This window comes from Panthera pardus, unplaced genomic scaffold (assembly GCF_024362965.1).
Source record: "Panthera pardus isolate Hobbes unplaced genomic scaffold, ASM2436296v1 HiC_scaffold_8, whole genome shotgun sequence".
In the NCBI taxonomy this organism is placed as follows: Eukaryota; Metazoa; Chordata; class Mammalia; order Carnivora; family Felidae; genus Panthera; species Panthera pardus.
The window spans coordinates 14183144-14198425 of NW_026527013.1; the positions used below are offsets into that span (position 1 = coordinate 14183144).

Sequence of the window (15282 nt, forward strand, 5' to 3'; positions counted from 1 at the left end):
GGGAGCCGCTTCCTGAGAAGGCTCCCTCTGGCCTTAGCTCATCGGAGCAGTCCTGAGGCTAATACGGGCCAGATCCTGAATCATCGGATTAAATTAAGTTCACTTGACCGTCGTCTCTGGGCTTCCCTTCCTGCTGTTGATCAGCAGCAGCTGTGACTGGGTCTCTTGTATTTGGGGTGAGACCAGTTTTGTGCTGGTGCTTGGATTCCAGGGAGAGTCCAGTCTGTTTAGTTCTAGTGATGGGACTCCTTGGTCCCTACCACCAGTGAGGGTCCAGTCCTAGTGGCTTCTCCAGAGGCTGCCATCATGTGTGATAGCTCACTCCTCTGTCGTAGAGAAGCAGAGCAGAGTCTTGTGGGAAATGGCGCCTGGTCTTCGGCAAGAAAGCAGCATTTTCTGGGGTTCGTGTTTTAGAGACGTAAAGTGGCGAAACCCCATAGGAAAGTTTATTTGCGCAGAGCCCCCACTCTTCCTGTGTCTTCAGCAGCTGTAGGCCAGGCCTCACCATCTCGTACTGCCTGAGGACAGTGGACAGATCTCGTGTCATCTTAGAGTGAGCAGTGCGAACTGTGAGCTTCTGAGTGAGGCAAGAAAGGGGACTGATGCTTAATTTTTTAAAAAATGTTCCATTTATTTTGAGAGAGTGAGCACAAGAGGGGGGGAAGGAAGGGAGGGGGGGGGAGGGAGGGAGGGAGGGAGGGAGAGAGAGAGAGAGAGAGAGAGAGAGAGAGAGAGAGAGAGAGAATATGAATATCAAGCAGGCTCCATGCTGTCAACACAGAGCCCTTACTCAGGGCTCCATATCACAAACCGTGAGATCATAACCTGAGCTGAATCAAGAATCAGATGCTTAAGCACCTGAGCCCCCCAGGCGTCCCATGGTATTTAATTTTAAAGGTTTGAAAGGAAAAGCATCTTCAGGGTAACCAGTATCATGTCCCATTTTCAGAATGTTCTGGGTAATTTCAGCATTACTGTGATTGCATTAGTTCCTCTCCTGCAGGAAAAGCAATTAAATAAAACTTAGCTGGCAACCCCAGCTTCCGGTCAGCAGAGCCAAGATTAGGGAAGTGAGTGAAAGGCCTCTAAGAGAAAACAGACTCTATCAGCCAGCACTGCATGTTTGCATGAGGCCAGATTATAAAGATAATGGGGCAGCCACTGCCTTCAGGGAGCTTCCAGTGTAGGTGGGGTGAGGTGGGTGCAGAAAAGACAGAGGAAATCAGAGTCTGGTAAAATGCCCAGTTGTGTGTGACAGCTTCAGAAAAGTGGATGCTGAGAGCGGTGACGGTTGGTTGGATAATCTGACTAGCTTCATGGGTCCAGAGAGGGTTAGGATGTCAGCTGAAGCTTGCAACAGAAGGGGTTTCCCCGGAGGTGAAGGGAGGGCGGCAGCAGCAAGGCAGGCTGGAAGCCCAGCAGGCGTGCTCAGTGCTCAGTGTCTGACAGGCGTTCAGGTAGCTGGGAGAGCCCAAGGCAGAGCCAAGCACCACTTGTTGGACCCCAAGCAAGGCTGACTTGTCTTAGGGTGGAGTTTGCAAGCCCCGGGTGTAAGCGAGCTCTGTCCCGGAAATGGGAAGGCCACGCGGCAGTAAGGAAAGAGCGAGACAAGCCGGTTTCAGATAGTTCAGAGCCAGCCCTGTGCTTCCTGAGAGTAGCCCTGGGCCCTGCTGCTCCATGTTTTTTACTGTCCTCAGGTTTCTAATATGTTTGGTTATCGAGTTTCCCGGCCTGCAGCAAATTAGGAGGGGCTGTTGCTCCTGGAAGCAGGCACAGTGGCCAGAAGAGACTACACCGAGAAAGAAGCCTCTCCAAACAGAGAGGAGCGGTGGAAGGGGCAAAACCTCCTGCTTCTCCGGGACAGCAGTCTTGGCCTCAGTGATATGTTCAGTCAGGCCCCATACGTAGGATTTCAGAAAGCAGGAACTAAAAAAAAGAAGCAGGAACTATGTGAAATGTGTTAGGAAAGTTTTCCTTAAAGGCTGTTCAAGTCGGATTGATTTTTACGCTCAGTGGGGAGCCAGTTCAGGGGCGGGCTGGTCCCCTGGGATGCCAGATGGATGAGGTGTGACCGCCCCTGCTAATGGACTGTGAACGGTACCGGAACTTTTAACGGGGGGCTTGAAAATTGGAAGTGGTGAAAAGCCAAACTTTGGGTGTTAACTATTTATCATTTCCTGGTTTCAGCCACATTGTAAATCACCTCGTGAGGGCAAAATGCAAAGAGGTGACTCTGCACAAGGATGGGCCCCTGGGGGAGACAGTTCTGGAGTGTTACAACTGTGGCTGCCGCAATGTCTTCCTCCTCGGCTTCATCCCTGCCAAAGCGGACTCCGTAGTGGTGCTCCTGTGCAGGTGAGGGCGGGGCCCTGATTTGGAGGGGGCGGGGCATTTGGCGCCAGCCGGCCCTATTCTGCCCAAGGGAGAGGTGTGAGCACATTTGCGGGGGAGGGGCTAGTCAGAACTGAGTGTGTTGAGGAACTCTTCTGGGGCGGGTTCTGGTTATGTCATGAAAACACTTGTGTAAAAGCAGTGTTCTAAGAGTTCAGAGCTCAAGTGCATGGGGAGAGGCAATGTATTATTAACAATTTAAAGGTAATGTGATCACATAATAAAACGTAGGGAACATCATTTTGGGGTGAAAAGTAAGCCTTGGGGGCAGAGGTCATCCTCACCTGGGCTCTCCCTGCCCGCGGTGTTTCTGTAGGCAGCCCTGCGCCAGTCAGAGCAGCCTCAAGGACATCAACTGGGACAGCTCCCAGTGGCAGCCCCTGATCCAGGACCGCTGCTTCCTCTCTTGGCTGGTCAAGATCCCTTCTGAGCAGGAGCAGCTGCGGGCCCGGCAGATCACTGCTCAGCAGATCAACAAGCTGGAGGAGCTCTGGAAGGTAAGGGCCTGCTGAGAATGCAAATCTGCCTCAGCACATTTCTGGTCCAGGGGGAGCTGCTGGGAGTGTGTTCAAAACAGGAGATTCTGGAAGGAGCTCAGGAGAGACTGCCCTGTGTACTTGAGTGGCCCCTTGGTAGAAGCCCATGGCCACCTCCTGCCAGGCCTGTGGGGAAGGACAGCTCCGGTTGTTGGAATTTCTCTCTTGTTGCGGAGGGAAAGAGGGTGGGAGAGGGTGAGGGTGGGTAGTGGGAGGGAGGAGGACCAGAACTGTCTGTGGATGGACCTGCTGGGAGGACCCTGGGCCTGGGGAAACAGGACTGTGAGGGTGCTGTACAACCCCGTGGGGCCTGTGATGTGTCAGCCAGGGTGACACCAGGCCAGGGGTGAATGTTCAGGGGGAAAGGGTCCAGGTCACACAGGTCAGAGAGGCAGGGCCTATGGCAGCTGGTGGAGTGAAGGGGAGGGGCTTCCATATTGCGTGGTGGGGTGCCTGCCCCGCCCAACAGATCTCCTTCCCAAGGGAAGCCCTTCTCTGCTTCTGGCAGCTTTTATGATAAAATTTCAGTAACTGGGCTAGAAATTTTAATTAGGTACCTGTATAATCTGAAAAATTTTTTTAACGTTTATTTAGTTTTGAGAGAGAAAGAGAGAGCGTGAGTGGCAGAGGGGCAGAGAGAAAGGGAGACACGGAATCTGAAGCAGGCTCCAGGCTCTGAGCTGCCAGCACAGAGCCCGATGTGGGGCTCGAACTCACAAACTGGAAGATCATGACCTGAGGCGAAGTCGGACACTCCACTGACTGAGCCACCCGGGAGCCCATATATAATCCAAAATCTTTTTCTTTTTTCAATGTTTTTTTATTTGTTTTTATGAGGGGAGGGAGGGGCAGAGAGAGGGGGAGACAGATGGTCCGAAGCAGGCTCTGCACTGACAGCACAGAGCCCGATGCGGGGCTCAAACTCATGAACCATGAGATCATGATGTGAGCTGAAGTCGAACACTTAACTGACTGAGCCGCCCAGGTGCCCCTAATCCGAAATCTTAAATGTGAATTTATTTTTGAGTGCAAGTCAGAATATTTCTGCGGTGTCATCTAGCAGGGTACCTTTCTGCTTCGATTTTCAGATTGCCAGATTTATAAACGTTTCCTGTTTATATCCCCACAGCCCAGATACTGTTCTGTCCCGGCCAGGGAAGAGTGTGTCACCCCCGTCGGTGCAGCACAGGGTCAGAAAGAATGGGGGGGGGTGCTCCCCTTTTGTTTACACACCCAGGGAACTAGTGGTCTTCCTTGTACCCCAAAAGAAGTATTTTCTCTCCTAGTTCAGGGGCTAGGCATTGGTTGGAGGATGCGGCCATTTGATGGTATAGGTGCGTCAGGCTGTGTACTTGGGGTGTCATTGCCAATATTCGCCCTGCTGGTGTAGCCCTGGGCAGAGGAGGGTTAGGAGCAATGGCTGAAGTTTGAGCAAAGACCCGGGCCAGCGTCTGCCTCCCTGTGCCACATACACTTCCTCATACGAGGGCTCTCCTTGTGGGGTGGACACCACTGACTGCTGGTGCCCTTCTCTGTGTCAGGCCAACGTCGACTCATTCTGAGAGGTGATGGATATGCTCTGTTCTTCCGGTGACTAGTGAGCTCGTGTGTAGTTCCTGTCGTATGTCGGTGAAAATGGGCAAGAACACGGTGTGGCGCTTGTGTTGTAGGAAAATCCTTCTGCCACCTTGGAGGATCTGGAGAAGCCCGGTGTGGATGAGGAGCCGCAGCACGTCCTCTTGCGGTACGAGGACGCCTACCAGTACCAGAACATATTCGGCCCTCTGGTCAAGCTGGAGGCCGACTACGATAAGAAACTGAAAGAGTCCCAGGTGATGTGTGTGCAGGAGGGTTTCGGTCGTTGTAACACAGCGTCTCTCCTAAGGTCTGGGGAGGGCAGTTTCCTCTGCAAACTGCGGACGCTGACGCGGGCTGAGGCACGGTGCCCTGAGAGACAGAACGGTGGATTGAGGGCAGGCGAGGGCGTGACCCTCGGGCAGACGCCCGGTCACTCTGAGCTAAACACCGGCCTGAGTGTTTTCTGATTTAAAATCCAACAAAAATCCCTCACAGTTGGGTTCGCAGCCTTTGCCCACAGCTACAAGAGTCGGACCCGAGGAGCCATGGCACGCTGAGGGCGCTCCTCATACCAGTTCCACGAAGAACACATAGGAAGTGGGAGCTCCGAGGATCAGCTGTCAGCCTCCTTCTCCCTCTGCAGTTCACAGAGAAGCCGCCTCCGAGAGCAGACACCGTGTGGGGGTCTCCTGGTCAACTTGAGTGGGTTCTGGGGGTCCTAATGGCTTCTCTTCTGGATATGCCCTTGTCGGTGTTTCAGGCTGTTGGGTGCCGCTCGCTGTACCCCGACGTCATGGCTCGTAAGGTTGCCATAGGGCACACACCTGTGGAAACCCAGACACGAGGAGTCCAGGCCTGTGTCTGTGTCTCAGGCTAACAGGGGTCTTATCTTTCATGTGCTCAGACTCAAGATAACATCACGGTCAGGTGGGACCTGGGCCTTAACAAGAAGAGAATCGCCTACTTCACTTTGCCCAAGACTGACTCTGGTAATGAGGATTTAGTCATAATTTGGTTAAGAGGTGATTTTAAGTTTTAAAATATTTGTGACCATAAGTAGCATAAAATTCCTAGTTTCTCCCTTGTAAAGTGTCCCTTAATTTGTTTAAACTCTTCATGGTGGCAGCCTCGGCACATGTTGAAAACGCTAACTTTCTTGTTGTCTTTTTTCTGGAAGACATGCGGCTCATGCAGGGAGATGAGATATGCCTGAGATACAAAGGGGATCTGGCACCCCTGTGGAAAGGGATCGGCCACGTCATCAAGGTCCCTGATAGTATCCTTCGAGTAAAGAAAGGCGAGCTTGTCCTGAGCGCCGCAGAAGGAAGAAAGGGCGTCTTGGGCGGCCATGGCTGGAGGTGCCCCTTTGAGGGGAGTTTGCCGCCGAGCCCTTTCTTCAGCTGTACTGAGGGCGTGCAGTCTGCTTCAGACCGGTCAAAGAGCGGCTTTGCCTGAGGCCAGGGTGCTCCCAGCTCTGCACCCCGGGGCTCTGTGGAAGTTCCTTCAGAAGCCCGGCCGGGTGGGGCCGCTCCGTGCCTGCACTGCCCCAGTGCGCCCAGGGAGGGTGCGGGAGCTGGCTGTAGTGAGCCACACACAGCGGCGTCTGTCCGCGAGCGCCTGGGGCAGGCTGGCCTTCTCTGTTTGGCGCAGAGGAGGGGGCTCTCTCCTCAGTAGCCTAATGAAAAGTCTCCTCAGAAAGGTAAACCCGGCTTTTGACAAAGATGAAACTTAACTCAGTGGCACAGATTATGGCGATGAGATCGCCATTGAGCTTCGGAGCAGTGTGGGCGCCCCTGTGGAGGTGACTCACAACTTCCAGGTGGATTTCGTGTGGAAGTCAACCTCATTCGATAGGTATGTCCACCTCGCCCCCTGCGGGCGCACCTGCCACCTGCTGTGCAGTCAGTCACTTGCTGTTGGCGCAGGCACTGCCTTCAGCACCTGGATGATTCTCTGCATCCCAGAGGGCAAGACTTCACCCGTCTGGGTCGTGCGTGTTGCTGACCCTGAGCTTTCCTTCCAGGATGCAGAGTGCTTTGAAAACGTTTGCTGTGGATGAGACCTCCGTGTCAGGCTACATCTACCACAAACTGCTCGGCCACGAGGTGGAGGATGTGATCATCAAGTGCCAGCTGCCGAAACGCTTCACGGCACAGGGGCTCCCAGACCTCAACCACTCCCAGGTTCTCACTTTTTCAGGGGGGTGGAAGGGGCCTGGCCTGGCCGGCAGAGCCTGCCGGGTGGGTGGCCCTCCACTCGGCGGGGGCGGCTGCAGCCTAAAAGCTGCTTGTGTCTGAAGGTTTACGCTGTGAAGACTGTGCTGCAGAGACCACTGAGCCTGATTCAGGGGCCACCGGGCACGGGGAAGACCGTGACCTCTGCCACCATCGTCTACCACCTGGCTCGGCAGGGCAACGGGTAGGGCTCAGCACGGCCCGAGGTGGAAAGAGGGAGGCCTGTCTGCTAGGCTGCCCGGGGGCTATTTTTTGTATTATTTGTATGAGGTCTGGCCTTTATGGTTGCTTTTAACAAGAAAGCCTGCTGCTCTGGTAAAGGCGGTGGATGGGTTGACGTATCCTGAGTTTTGTGCCTGTGTGCTTCGAGGGGCTTTGAAAGTCTTTACGGTGCAGACGGGAGGGTGAGGATGCGGGACCCAGTAGCACTGCTGCGCGAGAGAAGTGTAGAAACCAGGTGGGTACAGGACGCTACGCAGACCGGTCGGGTTTTGTAGCTCCTTCAGCTTTGTTCACTCCTGGCGTTAGTCTTAGATTGCGAGCGGGTTCCACTACCTGTGATTCAGAAGGCCAGTGCTGGCAGTTGGCGTCTCCTGAATTTCCCCTGGGCGAGTCCTGAGACGTCTGTTCACGTTGTGTTGAAGGCCTGTGCTCGTCTGTGCTCCGAGTAACATAGCTGTGGATCAGCTGACTGAGAAGATCCACCAGACTGGGCTGAAAGTCGTGCGGCTCTGCGCGAAGAGCCGTGAGGCCATTGATTCCCCGGTGTCATTCCTGGCCCTGCACAACCAGATCAGGAACATGGATAGGTGGGTGTTGAGCCGCCTGCCTCGAGCGTGGTGCTTCTCCCGCGTGCGGGCCCTGGCAGCGCCTGCCTCCTGTGCCCGCTCACGTGTTGCTGTGCCTCCAGCATGCCGGAGCTACAGAAGCTGCAGCAGCTGAAGGACGAGACTGGGGAGCTGTCCTCTGCCGACGAGAAGCGGTACCGGGCCCTGAAGCGCACCGCCGAGCGGGAGCTGCTCATGGTGAGCTCTTACCTGTGGGGTGGTGTCGTGTTCGGTTTGGCTGTGGGAACTGTTTGAGTTTGCCAAGCGTAGGATGGCATCTCCAGGTCAGGTTTTTTGTGGTTTTTTTTTTTGCTTTTGAGGGAGAACTTCCATACCTCCCGTATTTACCTTCACTGTGGTTGTGCACCTTGGCCGGGAGGTGGGTCTGCAACATTCTCCTGCTCTTTTTTAACAAACTAAGGTTTCCCTGGCTCTGCATTGCCTCTCAGAGGCTGTCTTGAGGCACAGAACCATTTCTGTGCTGAGGGGTTATTCTGATGAAGTTCACCAACTTAGGATCTCAAAAGTTAGTGTCCCTGCAGCCTAGACCTAGAGATTGTTTGGGTGGGACAGCCTGTTGCCATAGGTGTCAGGGTTGGGGGGTGGTCCGTGTCCTGTCCCTTCTGCCCTTTGGGGCCTGGCAACATTTACCATGCCCTGAGGCCTCGCCTGCTCTCATTTCCAGAATGCAGATGTCATCTGCTGCACGTGTGTGGGTGCAGGGGACCCAAGGCTCGCCAAGATGCAGTTCCGCTCCATCTTAATTGACGAGAGCACCCAGGCCACCGAACCAGAGTGCATGGTCCCTGTGGTTCTTGGCGCCAAGCAGGTGGGCCATGTCACGTTCGCTGTAGTCCTGTTTGAAAACCAGTGGGTATTCTCTTGTTCGGTTTCATGTAAATTTCAGTGCTGGAGGTTTATTTTTGGTAATGCTCTGTAATGCCATATGATGTCCTGGCAGAGCAGAGGGATGCATGGAGGGTCCGCTGAGGGGTTCTTGGAAAGATGGGTGACACAGAGAGCTCTTTGGGTCCAAGTGCATGTCTGTGTGTCTCGTATACAGGTCTCCCCCACCGTCCAAGAGTAAAGAATTCCCTTGAAGCCTCTCATAAGCCAAAATGGGATAAAGTGAAGAACATCCCCGCTTTCCAAAAATTCGCATTACACCATTCTGCTTTTACAAAAGGCCTGTGTTAGTTCCTGTTTTTGACAACCAAAATAAATTGGCAGAGGATTTGTGCTTTTACGGAAAAAGCCATTACCATACTAACGTGGTCTTTTGTGAAAGAGAGGTGGCATAACACGAACCTTTTTGGGAAAGCCTGGATACCTGTATGTGGCGGCAGGTTTTCTGGCGCCTGGTCAGATGGTACTGCTTGAATTCGCGCGGCTGGGTGGTTGTGTCTCAGGGCCCCTCGGGGCCCCTTAGTACCCCGTGAGTGGGTGTCTAGGCGGTTTCGTACTTGAGCTCCTCACCTGTGTGGGCTTCTCGCCACAGCTCATCCTCGTGGGCGACCACTGCCAGCTGGGCCCTGTGGTGATGTGCAAGAAGGCCGCCAAGGCTGGACTGTCCCAGTCGCTCTTCGAGCGCCTGGTAGTGCTGGGCATCCGTCCCATCCGCCTCCAGGTCCAGTATCGGATGCACCCAGCGCTCAGTGCCTTCCCGTCCAACATCTTCTACGAGGGCTCTCTTCAGAACGGCGTCACCGCAGGTAGTGCTCGGCCCACAGTGGGGCCTGGGGTGACGAAACCTGTTGTCACTGCCTACCGGGCCTTATGTGCTGATCGCTTGTGTGTAGGGGGCACCTCAGAGAGGCACAGTGGTCAGAGGGACAGGATGTCGTCCACTCTGGAGTATGGGATGTCCTTGGGGTGTGGGCGAGGGGAGCTCATGTCCTTGCAGAATGCAGTCACTGTCTGAGAGTTCACACCCGGGGGCTTATCACACAGCAGGCAGAAGAGGAGATGGCAGAGCTGACGGCCCCTCTAACTCCTTGCCCTGTTGAGGTTCTCAAAGCCCAGGCCCCAGGAGCTCCCGGCACTGAAGTCCAAACTACTCTCATAGTAACACTGAGGCGTCACGTGCCCTTTTACCGTGCTGACACTGGTGCTGAGGGTGCAGGAGCAACCCTGGAGGGCTGGCCGGTGCCTCAGCATGAGTGGGGACAGTGCTGCCAGCCAGCCTGTGGCTTCAAGGAAAACAGTTGACAGTATTTACCACCAGTGATAAAACCTGAGGGTTCAAATGAAAATCAGAGTTTTGGAAATCTCCTGTCCCTGTCCTGAGCTGACCAAGTCTTCTCAATGCTGAGAAGCTTTTCTGATGAGATCTGTGGTGGTGACAAATGTCTGTGAAGACTGTAAATCTTTAGGAGCTCTGCTTGACTTGGTGAGCAAGTACTTCCCATTTGACAGCCAGCAGGGGTGTTACAAAGTCAAAGGCCATCCTGAGGGCACGGCGGAGGAGAAAGGCTCTCTTGTCACCATTCTGCAGGGTAACCTCCTGTCCAGCTTTGGTGTGGAATCTTGCAGAACTCCACAGTTGTGGAGAAAGTTCTGAGACACTCTTCCCTTTCCCAGCTGCATGCATCTGTGAGGCCTGATCGCCCTACTGCAAGGGCTCACGGGAGACTGAGTACGGAAGCAGAGTCAGCTGAATTGTGAACTGAGTAGCAAAACCTCAGAGATAATATTAGCAGGACATGCTACTTTTCGTTAAAAATATTTTTGCTAATGTGTTTAAAGGAATTTGTATTTTATATTTCTAGGTTTCAAAATACAGTAAATGTCAGTAGATACAACCCACGGAATTGGGAGCTGTTTGCATTCCTCACCTTTTCAGAATGTAAACGGGCCCTGAGAATGGCGTTCTTAATGTCTGGTTAATGCCGCAGCCTGCCCTGTCGGCCTCGTCTGGCCTGCTGTGTGGGTGAGGTGGAGGCTGAAAGCGCACGCCTGACCAGGGCCGTGCAGCCACTGCACAGTACAGCCCTGGGAGTTGATGGTGCTGTTATTACTACCGTCACCGTGAGACTTAGAACATCACTGGTCCATTGGGTGGTGGGGCTGGGAAAGGCCAGGCCAAATGGAGCTTGTTTGCAATTTGACAGTAGCTGAGAGAGCCATCACTTAGCTCTCATTCAGGCCCTTGCCGGCCCTGCTCTGCCTCCTTCCGTGGCATTGGCTTTGTGGGGTAGAGGGAGTGGGAGTGGTGGTTCCCTGCTGTGTCCTCTGTGCCCAGCACGTAGTCAGCACCCAGTAAAGCTCATGTTTTTAACTTCATTGAAGTGTAAAGAAGTGCCCAAATCCTAAGTGCCTAGCTTAGCGAGTTTCCACTGAGTGAACACTCTTGTATGATTAGCTTCTGAACCCAAAACACAACCTGACCATCTTCCAGGAGCCCCGTTGGGCCCTGAGGTGATCCCTGTCCAGGGCAGTGCTGGCACCAGCCCAGACCCATTCTTGGAGTGGCCTGACATCAGCTGTGGCAGGAGCATTTGCACTAAGACTGGCAGGCGCTATAGAGCGGCCCCTGCCCCCACCACCCTCCGTGGTTAAATGCTTGCCAGCAGCCCCTGGGCTAATGAGCCACCAAGCTAGCCAGTTGGCTCCTGGATGTGATCTCTTTCTCAGCTTGACACAAAGGGGGTCATTGATCTTAGGCTGTTTGGATGCAAAAGTAACATTTTTCTCATGCTGATCTGTTGATTAGATGCAGCTCCAAAGTTCCCAAAGGGATGGGTGGGGTATATGAACGGACAAGCCAGTTTTTAAGATTAAAAGGAAATGTTTAGGACCCAGAATGGCCAAGGTGAACGTGAAGACCACAGTGAAGGCGCTGGCTTAACACTATCAGATGTCACAAGTTACTGAAAAACTGCAGTTGCCAGGATACTGTGGACATAGTGCCCAAGACAGAGTCTGGGGGCAGACTCACCCATCATAGACCTTGATCTGTGACGGGATGAGGTGGACTCGACCGTGTCATCCACAGAGGCCCATTGTAGGGGCTTATGAATCCTTTAAGGCACTGCAGTGAAGCTTCCAGATGAAAATAATATTTTTGTGGCCCTGAAGTAGGCAGAGGTTTCTTAAACAGGCCACAGAAAGCACCAACCAGTGAGATCTGTTCAGTGGGTAAGCTGGCTTTGTGCATCAGGCAGCTGGGTGTTGGTATGCATGGCTTCACTGCATCCTGGGTGTTTGGGGGCAGTGGACCCGACCCACTCTGATGGCCTCCCCAGGGTCCCACGGACCAGGAGCTCCTGCCCGGGGCTGCTGCTTCCTGTTCCATCATGTACCTCTGAGTGTGCTGTCACGGTCTCTGCGTTGCTCCATTTGTGCTCAGTCCAGATAGGCTGTGGCTTTTTTCTCTAATGTGAAGTGTTGCCTCTTCCCTCCCTGATGACAGCGGATCGAGTGAAGAAGGGGTTTGACTTCCAGTGGCCCCAACCTGATAAGCCAATGTTCTTCTACGTGACCCAGGGCCAAGAGGAGATCGCCAGCTCAGGCACCTCCTACCTTAACAGGTAAGCAGACTCAACCGTGGCGTTTACAAGCTTCGTTGGTAGCTTGGCACGTGGCCACTCACCACTTGCTAATGTGTTCATTTCTTAACCCAGTGCTAAAACTTGCCCTTGCCCTCCTTGTCCTCATTCTGTTTGGACACCTACACCAACATCTTATTTCCATCTTGCACTTTCAGTATGTATTTTTTCTATTGAGCAGATCTTCCTTTCTTTCTTTTAAAGAATTGTATAATTTTATTTTTTATCATCTCTCGGCCTTTTGGCTAAGATCAAGTGTAATTTCATTTTTTAACATCTGTTTATTTTGAAAGAGAGTGTGCACAAACAGGGGAGGGGCAGAGAGAGAGGAGAGAAAGAATCCCAAGCAGGCTCTGCACTTTTCACGCAGGGCCCTACAAGGGGCTCGATCCCACAAACTGAGATCGTGGCCTGGGCGGAAATCAAGAGTCGGGTGCTTGACCGAGCCACCCAGGCACCCCTGTTGAGCAAATATTTCTAAGCCCACGTGTGAGCCTTTTCTCTCCCCTTGTGACTCCCTTGGTAAATGATGTGCGCCGGACAGGGCCTTCACAGGGCCACCCTGGAGGTGGGACTTGTCCCCATACCTCCCACAGCCTCGGGAGCCCACCGGTACAGCCCAGGAACTGAAAGGCTAATTTTCGTAGGACGGAAGCTGCAAATGTGGAGAAGATCACCACGAAGCTGCTAAAGGCGGGTGCCAAGCCTGACCAGATCGGCATCATCACACCCTATGAGGGCCAGCGCTCCTACCTGGTGCAGTACATGCAGTTCAGCGGCTCCTTGCACACCAAGCTCTACCAGGTGCACACCTGATCGGGTCTGTTGGGTCCCCACATAGGAGCTGACCTTGACCTGATCTCCTGGCCCGGGAGTGTGAACTGGCATAGTTTTGTGAAGGCGCCAGGTTCCCTCAGGTTATTCTCAGGATAGTTTTCAGAGCAAAACTTAAAATAATCCCAGGTTGAACACTGGAGTGTAGTTGTTAGCATCAGCCTTACAGTGGATATTACGTAGTCGTGAAAACGCTGTTCACTGTTGTGTCAGCTCCTAGATAAAACCTCCAGAATACAGGACAAGATAATTATTTCTCTGTGTGGAAGTGAACTAAAATGCAAAGTAAGACAAGCGGTCTCTCTTCTGTTAACTTGGGTACAGTCTAACGTTTTTTGTGATAGGCATGTATGCTTTCATTATTGGGAAACAAATTGCCAAGGTTAAAAAGACAACCAAAGCACAGGAAGGCTAGGAGAGTGGGGCTGGGGACTGGGAAGGCCCAGTGGGAGCAGGCCTAGCCAAAGGGACCCCCTCCTCGCTCCCCAGAGGTGCACTGAGCAGGGGGCTCTGCAGGCTTTTGGTCCCAGGCTTACTGGTGGGATGGGACGGTGCGTCTCAACACAGTTCACACAGTCTGAGGGTCCTTGAAGGCAGCCAACTGACTATGACCATGTGTCCCTTGTAGGAGGTGGAGATTGCCAGTGTGGACGCGTTCCAGGGACGAGAGAAGGACTTCATCATCCTTTCCTGTGTGCGAGCCAACGAGCACCAAGGCATTGGGTTTTTAAACGACCCCAGGCGGCTTAATGTGGCTCTGACCAGAGCACGGTATGGAGGACTAAGTCCCCTTGGACCTTGCCAGTGGTCGGGTGCCTCGTTCCTGCCATGGGAGTTCTTCAGATGGACTTTTCCCTTGGAATCTGGAGCTGGGAGGGTCCACCCGAGAGCTGATCCTTGCCTGGTCGTCCTCTTCCTGTGATTAGTCCTCACATCACACCCTTACAGGGCGGGGTGGGGCTTCAGCAGCCTGAGGTCAGAGCACTCACAAGCAGCAATCTAGAAAGAATGCCTCCCTGCAAGACACTTTTGTTTATTGTCCTGTTGGGTTTCTGTGGCCTCAGTTTTGTGGGACGTGTCATCTCGGCCCTTTTGACCTAAGATCAAAACGCAGTAGCATGGGTTGTGTCCCTGTAGAGACTTTTAATCCATGAAATCTAATCTTTTGGTCCTGGAGTGTAACCTTTTTTGAAACAGTGATGATAGCAGAGGGCACCCAGAGAATTAGGTGGCCTCCTGTGTCACCCTTGAGTAAAACCAGACCACAGCTGCCCTCATACGTTGGTTCCTTCCCCTGTCAGGCAGGGTATCTTGGTTTTTGTCTGTTACCCCCCTCCCCCCTTCTAAGGTGCTCTCGTTTGGTGGCCAACAGTGGGGGTCCAAGTTCAACTTGGGGGTCTTGCCACGGCTAGGTGAGGGTGAGCATCTGCCAGAAGCCAGGCCCTGGCTTGGGTGTTGAGTTCCATGCCCCAGCTTGTCAGGGTTCCTGAGGCCACAGAGTCTGCTGGGACTGCCGATAACTTCCCAGGAGGCCGACTTATGGCTGCGGAGAGACTCGTCTGTGAGCTCATCTGCTCATTGTTGTGTTTTGACATCTGGATTCCTTAGAAACTGCCTGCAGATCTATCCAGTGCACTGTTGGCAGCTTGCAGGGTGGGCTCCATTGCCAGGTCACCATGACCAGCAACCTACCTGTCCATCCCCAGGCCTCACGTTGGGCACTGTCACAGGCAGGCCAGGCGTCTGGGGAGGGATTTAGTCGGTGGGATGAGAGGAGAGCGGCCTGGGCTTGGCTCCTCTCACCTTGGATGTGGATTTTGAGTTTGTTCAGTCTCTCCTCACTGTTCTTCGTGGTGTTCTGCTCACCGTGCAGAACCCTGAACACCGCGTTCTTGGGCCCACACCTTGCAGGTATGGGGTCATTATCGTGGGCAACCCAAAGGCCTTGTCCAAGCAGCCGCTCTGGAACCACCTGCTGAACTACTACAAGGAGCAGAAGGTGCTGGTGGAGGGGCCCCTGAACAACCTTCGGGAGAGCCTCATGCAGTTCAGCAAGCCCAGGAAGCTGGTCAACACCATCAACCCGGTGAGCACTGGCTGCGGGTGGCCAGAAAGGGGTGGAGGAAGACTGTGCCAAGAACCCCCTTCTCCCCAGGCCGGTGTCCTGGCACATGGTAATGGGCAATGGCAGGTATGACCTGTAGTAGGTGTGAGCCGAGGGTGAACACACGTGTGTGTGTGTACTGGAGTGATCACGCTGGCCTTTGCCCCAGAGCTCTCCCGGCCCAGGTCTCACAAGCATTCTTAGGCCTGTTTGGACATAGCCTTTAGGGAT

At 53.6% G+C, this 15282-nt stretch overlaps 1 protein-coding gene across 2 annotated transcripts in view; it reads left to right on the forward strand.

The window, feature by feature from the left end:
- The window catches only part of UPF1 (UPF1 RNA helicase and ATPase), a 37468-nt gene that overhangs the window by 16967 nt on the left and 5219 nt on the right, over positions 1-15282 (forward strand). Inside the window, exons 4-19 of one of the 2 annotated variants that reach the window (XM_053897775.1) lie at positions 2188-2355; positions 2708-2888; positions 4598-4759; positions 5410-5527; positions 5683-5781; positions 6251-6359; positions 6529-6688; positions 6805-6923; positions 7384-7548; positions 7650-7764; positions 8252-8395; positions 9065-9278; positions 11978-12095; positions 12761-12917; positions 13576-13718; positions 14859-15033. In XM_053897775.1, coding sequence (XP_053753750.1) covers positions 2188-2355; positions 2708-2888; positions 4598-4759; positions 5410-5527; positions 5683-5781; positions 6251-6359; positions 6529-6688; positions 6805-6923; positions 7384-7548; positions 7650-7764; positions 8252-8395; positions 9065-9278; positions 11978-12095; positions 12761-12917; positions 13576-13718; positions 14859-15033 — 2347 coding nt within the window. The remainder of the gene's footprint in view (positions 1-2187; positions 2356-2707; positions 2889-4597; positions 4760-5409; positions 5528-5682; positions 5782-6250; positions 6360-6528; positions 6689-6804; positions 6924-7383; positions 7549-7649; positions 7765-8251; positions 8396-9064; positions 9279-11977; positions 12096-12760; positions 12918-13575; positions 13719-14858; positions 15034-15282) is intronic. The other variant, XM_053897776.1, reaches the window with a different exon arrangement.